Below are 6,313 nucleotides of genomic sequence, written 5' to 3'. Positions count from 1 at the left end.
TATATGGCAATCATGATGTTTTTATATATTAGTTTGGTAAGTTGAGGGCAATGTATACATATATGTATGAGTGTGACCAGTATCTATGGATATTATGGGTGCATACACATATTTATATGTGTGATGTGGCATACACACATACATTCATAGGCGCGCACACACTTACACATATCTTCCAGTTGTGGCATGTATGGTCTCAATGGATTTCATGTACACGTACTCATACGTACATGTACATACATATGTACATCTTTATGCGTGTTTGTGTGTAACTCGATGTGCCTAGCTTCTGAAAGAAAAGGAAGAGTGATTTTACACATATATCTTTTGCATGTACCTAAATGCAAAATGCTTCTTGCCCGTCGGAGACGGGTCGCGACACTAGTTAAATGAAAACACATTTAGGCTGAAGTCCACCTTCGTGAATCCCATATTAAGACATGCATATATGTATATATAACATGTGTATGTATGATTAAGCTCCTTTCTACACATTGTATTAACTTCAGTTCCTCGCCCACAACTGCTCGATCTCACCCTCGCTCAGCAGAGTTCTCGAGGGCCTTTTCGTACCATCACGAATTGTCGGAGCTTTAGTTGCATGGCGGATCGAGCTTGCGTGCAACGCCTGCAGAAGGAATTCAGAGCTCTGTGCAAGGTCAGTTCTCCTTCAAATTAGGCCTATTTCCTGATTGTCGGCTTTTTAGGGTTTCTATTTCGCATTGCTTTCTTGGATTTTTTAGAGAATCGTTGTTTCATAAGTTGCCGATGACATTAGGGTTTTTGCAACGACACGGCGGTCAGGTTTTTTCAACGGGTCTGGTAGCATCAGGGTTTATCAGCAGGGTTTGCATTAGGGTTAGGGCTTCACAGCAGGTAGGCTGCTTGTTAAGACATCAAGTTGTTATGACATTAGGGTTTCATAGCCGTAGATGAGAAACGGGCTGATTAGATTAGGGTTCCACACATTCTTCCCCTTTTCAAGCGTCATCATTTTCGGGTTGATGTGATTAGGGTTTGAGAACTATGGTGCTTATTTTTCCTCTTCATGCTTTGTTTCACTTTCTTCTTCAAGTTCACTCTTTTTATGAAAGCGTCCCACCAGCATATGTAGCACCATCCCATGCGCTAATGTGACACATGGCATTTCGTCTATGTGAAATCATGGCATGGGTTTATGTCATACACTACTGGCATACCATGGGAGGCATTCATGGTCTGTATTATTTGTGATTCTTTTACAGGAACCGGTGCCTCATGTAGTTGCTCGACCATCCCCTAGTGACATCTTAGAGTGGCGTAAGTACCTCCTCCTGTCCTTTTGAATAATGCAAATTTTGTTAATGAGGACGAATAAACACACCTTCACCAAGTTTTAGTCACCATCTACAGTATTTGTAATTTTTACACCTGCTACCTATGCCAAGGCTTACACTGGACTGTTGTGGAGCTTGCAGATTATGTTTTGGAAGGAAGCGAGGGAACTCCGTTTGCAGGCATTGGCTCAATTTTGTTCATGATTTGTGAAATAATATTAAGATGAAAGAGCCTGTTTGATAAAGACAATGCATGCCTGGTCTCATAATCTTTTTGAATTAATGTGTGCAGGTGGAGTATACCATGGGAAAGTAAAGTTTCCATCTGAGTATCCCTTCAAGCCTCCAGGCATAAGGTGATTCCATGGTTAGAGTTATTTTTTTTAAATGATGCACACTCTAGAGGCATTGTTATGGCTCATCGAGCGGCCGTTTACAGGCATTGTTGAAGTTAGTCCACTGTTCTCGTTAGAGTGGTAGATGCTTAATTTTCATTACCTGATGAATAAGCTGCGTGATCGATGGTGGAATGGCTGGGTGCTTCAGTGACCCTTGTATTCTACATCGTAGGATACAATCTTTTCAATTATCTGCTCTATCTACTTGTTGCCCTAAGCTGCGAAGGTCTTTTTGGACTCTTAACTTTGTCTTCCGTTATTATTTGTGCAGTATGATCACTCCCAATGGGCGGTTTGCCACTCAGAAAAGAATCTGCATGTCCATGAGTGACTGTAATATCTCCAACTCATCATGCTCCCTTTATTATTAGTATTATTAACCCTAAGCTGCACTTGCAATTTATCAGCTCGTGCTGGATGTAAAGTCAGAAGCACTGATAGTTTCTTGGTGTTTTAACTTGACAGTTCACCCAGAGACTTGGAATCCAATGTGGTCAGTTTCAAGGTCTCTCTCTCTCTCTCTCTCTCTCTCTCTCTATTACACAATTATATATGCTGTCTACATGCATGTGTGCACATAATTATATATGCTGGTGCATGCATGTGTACACATAATCATATATGCTGGTGAATGCACTTGTAGTCATGGTTTTGGCTACTGTGGTTACTCACCCCCTCTTTTCTTTCTTCTTTTATGTCTTGGTGCTGCAGTATTCTTACAGGACTGCTGTCATTCATGGTAAGCATTACTGCCCAATCATGCCGGCGTCAGTTTTTCTCTTGCACAAGTCAAGCTGACATACTTGCCTTGTATGCATGTGAAATGTGCTTTGTGTTGCATGCATGCACATGCTGTGAGAGATTGGCTTTATGTTTGAGAGCTTATTGTTTCCACAGATGGATAGCACCCCTACAACAGGCAGTGTCTCTACTACACCAGAAGAAAAACGTCGATTAGCTCAAGCATCACTTGCTTTCAACTGTAAGAGGTATGCATAATTATTGCAAAGCTGCTGATGGAAGGTACTTATGGAATGTAACAGGGCAGTTGTTTTATGATACTTCATGATACAAAAAAATTCCATTTTATTTTTGCATGCTGCAGTCCAATTTTTCGGAAAATGTTTCCGGAGTATGTGGAGAAGTATATGGAATGCCAGAAGGCTGCTCAGAATGACACTGAGCAGGAACAGAAGGTAGAGGTTTTAAAGGTATCTACTGCTACAGCTCTGGTTGAGGCTGCACCGGGAGTAGCAGGAAGCTCAGTACTAGAAGGAAAGGAGAGATTACTGAAGGCAGGCAGACGAAAGATACCAACCAAAAAGTTTCCAATGTGGCTCACTGCAATTCTGTTTGCTGTTTTTGCTAGCATCATGGCTTTACCTCTTCTAACATTGGATTTTGCTCAGCTGTGATTGCATGGCAATTGGGAAAGTCAAAATATGGTGGCCTCTCGAAAGGAGTTGTAATTGTGTCTGGCAATACTAAAGGTTTACAGAGGTGCTGACGATTCGAACAAGGTTGGAATTCTGGTGTGGGGACCCCTCTTAACCTTGCTAAGTAGAACAGCAAGCAGACTTCCAAGGCTTTTGCATGCATGTGAATGGCTTTTCTACGCACACGTGTGATTTTGGTGCTTTCTTAGTTGCAGGTTGCACACATCATAATCATATTGAGTGGGGTTTGGACAGTTTTCATGCATCCGTTTCGGAAACATTTTGAGGTGGTTTCACACATGGTGCATGCATATGCGTGTCACTCGTTAATGTGTGCTTGTAAGCATTTGCATTAACTGTCTGGCAAAAGCTGTGGGAGTTGAGCAACTATGTATGGCATAATCTATTGTCTTAAAGAGCAAGACATTAAGCCTCTTAGCATGCCCTATTTCTGTAAACACAGCTTCGTGTGTGCAGACTGATTGATGTCCTTGCCAATAAAAATTATATTTTTGTTTGCTTTGATCAAAGGTAGAGACCAATAACACGTTTTGGCTTTTAGATGGCTAATTTACTAAAACTTAATGTTTGTGGCTGTTTTTCTGGGCTTGCTATGTTCTGTAGTCTGGAAGAAGCCAGAAGGGTGTGCCTGTACTCAAACCCTTCTTTTGTTATCGAACAACTGTCTCATTGGGCAGGTAGGGATGCCAAGGAAAGCCATGCAGATCCTTGTCATGGGCTTGTAGTACAGCACGTAATGCGCACGTGTTGGGCTTGATCTTTGTTTTAGTAAACACATGTAGAAGCTTGTAAATTGTCTTAACTCTCCGTCTTTGGAAATCAGTCTTTCATAAATGTCACTATATTTTACTTTTGAAGTCCTTTCACAATCACACAGGCAGTTTATTTGCCATTTGCCCTAGGGACTACAAGAGGACCACATAACCGATTGACATTGCCTTTGCCTTTTGCTACGTGGTTTCTTTCATGTCGATTTATGATGTTGTGACAAGAATCTTGTCATTGGTCTAGGGCGAAGTATTGGATTTTAATGTTTGGAGTTGATTATCAAATTCAATAGATAAGGAGCTAGACAATGCTTCATCTCCTCCTTGGATCACCAAGTTCATCAATTTCCCATAGTTCTTGGATCATCAGGTTCCCATTGTTTTTGCTTGTGTGATGAGAACAAGCACTTTTGGCCACTTGTAACAAGTGCTTCTTCACATGTGTTGAGCTCTTTTGGTGGACCTTCTTTAGGCTTCTTTCCCTTGTTTCATGGGTTCAGTCATAACCTCAGTTTATTTGCTTAGAAGTTGCGCTTTGGCATCGTGTGTAGCCTTAAGCTCTTTTGGTGTGGACGTTCTTTAGGCTTCTTTCCCTTGTTCATGGGTTCAGTCTTAACCTCCTTAGTTTATTTGGTTTTATTTCCTTTGGGTTTAGGAGCTTGTGATCTATGTCAAGGCATTCTCCTCCACCCATTGTGAAGAGTCATCTTTTGTAGATTGTGCTTGCACCTTAGCTTGCAACCATGTGAGCACATTGGCTTCAGCTCATTCTTTGCACACTTAAGATGTTGAGTGGGAGTTTTGCGAGGTGTCTTGCATCAAATCAACTCTCTTGAGTCGCACTTAAGATGTTAGTGTTAAGTATTGTGAGGTGGCTTGCATGTTGATGTTGAGTGTTGGGTATTGCGAGGTGGCTCACATGGAAGCAACTCTCCTTAGGTAGTCTATGTACAAGTGGTCAATTGCACATCGGTCATGTAGGGGTTGTAAGGCGTCGGGAATTGTAGGTGTTGAGGTATTCCAATTTGGGTAGTCTGCCACTTTATGGTCCACAAGAATAGAAGCATTGCAACGATTGTCTAACTACTCCGTTAGCATTTTCTATCTGTTGGTTTATTTTTGGATTAAGGGACCTTGATTATCCAAGAGAGTCTCTTGGATTTGAGATGACATTTGTGCACTTGTTGCATGGAATGGAGGCACTGTGATGTGTTATGACTTGGCAATGTGAGTTGGGATAGCAGTGTTAGCAATGTACACGACATTCTTGCTCATAAGTTGAAGGGGTTTCAAGGATTATGGTTTCAGGGAAGGTGATGTAGAATTCTGTGATTTGACATTTTAAAGTTTAATTTCTCTTTAGTCCTTTCTTCTATTGGTTTTGATGAATAAGATTTTATTTCACAACTATCCTCCATCTTGTTGTCATCCATCCAAGATGGATTGGTTTTTTGCAATAGTGATAAAAAAAATTTAGATTTGAAACCATGATGATCAAATTGTGTAGTGTTTTTTTCTAGTCCCATAAGAAAAACATCTTTTTATTCGTGTGTCATTGTGTTTTTCCCATTCCTCGCATCATGAGTCCAAGGTTATCATGCATAAGATGTAATTTCGGGGAGTTTTCTCAAGTCTTTACTCTATTGTGTGTAGAGATTTGTTGTTGCATCTCCACCCAGGGTCCTACCTTGAGAATCTATAGATCAAGGTTACACTTCTTGAAGTTCACCTTAATCTTAGGTCTCAAAGTGATGAACCATTTGCTAACCTTGTTCACTAAGCATAGAGACAACGCATGTATCGTGGTGGGGTAGTTCAGATTTCCAGAAGCCTTGTTTAATCAAACACTTGCATGAAGTGAACAAGATCAAGGATCCATCATATTTTTCCATAGGTTTGGAGAATACTATGGTCATCGTTCTAGATGACTCCCTTGGGCCATGTGCGACTCCTCCTTGGTTTAGACCACCATTTATTTCTTGTGCAAACTCCCTTTGATTGTTCATTATAGCTAAAGTTTGGGCATCTAGGGGCTACAAGGGTTGTTAGGTGTTGGGTCCTAGCATCAGGAGATGATCCAAGAGAGAACGAGGTGTTGTGTAAAGGTGAGTGAGGGAGAGGGAGTATTAGCAATTAAGCCTAGAGAGCTATTCACCAAAAGGGATGGGAGAGGCTCCGAGGATTGAGAAAGGAGAGTGCATGATCAGGGGTGGTGAGGAGCTGAAAGGGGGGTGGGGGAAAAACGATACTGACAAGAGGTGCTGCTCGAATGAAGGCAGAGGGGGGATTTATAGGAGTATGAGGGGCTAAGCTGAGTACATGGGAGAAGATGTCAACACCTCCGTGCAAGAGATGATAATGCCAACTAGGTTGGC

The 6,313-nt window shown here is 41.5% G+C and overlaps 1 protein-coding gene across 1 annotated transcript; it reads left to right on the top strand.

Annotated features, from left to right (window-relative positions):
* Positions 1-429: 429 nt before the first annotated feature.
* Positions 430-3,588, top strand: LOC147625654 (ubiquitin-conjugating enzyme E2 34-like). Its single transcript, XM_086817176.1, has 9 exons — positions 430-658; positions 1,245-1,299; positions 1,458-1,496; positions 1,609-1,672; positions 1,986-2,047; positions 2,180-2,219; positions 2,426-2,453; positions 2,612-2,703; positions 2,820-3,588. Exons 1-9 carry the CDS (start codon positions 602-604, stop codon positions 3,127-3,129), a joined length of 747 nt encoding a protein of 248 aa, XP_086673302.1. The 5' UTR covers positions 430-601; the 3' UTR covers positions 3,130-3,588.
* Positions 3,589-6,313: the final 2,725 nt, after the last annotated feature.

Source organism: Cibotium barometz, chromosome 23, assembly GCF_041138505.1.
Source record: "Cibotium barometz isolate CiBa-2024 chromosome 23, ASM4113850v1, whole genome shotgun sequence".
Taxonomy (NCBI): domain Eukaryota; kingdom Viridiplantae; phylum Streptophyta; class Polypodiopsida; order Cyatheales; family Cibotiaceae; genus Cibotium; species Cibotium barometz.
Note: the sequence above shows the minus strand (reverse complement) of the source record. Positions and strands in the feature narration are given on the sequence as shown.

Excerpts from the sequence above, each read along its gene's own strand:
- LOC147625654 (XM_086817176.1), top strand. The coding sequence starts at position 602 with ATGGCGGATCGAGCTTGCGTGCAACGCCTGCAGAAGGAATTCAGAGCT. Across the intron at positions 1,497-1,608 it reads CGAGGGAACTCCGTTTGCAG|GTGGAGTATACCATGGGAAA; the intron begins GCATTGGCTCAA and ends TAATGTGTGCAG. Across the intron at positions 2,704-2,819 it reads CTTGCTTTCAACTGTAAGAG|TCCAATTTTTCGGAAAATGT; the intron begins GTATGCATAATT and ends TGCATGCTGCAG.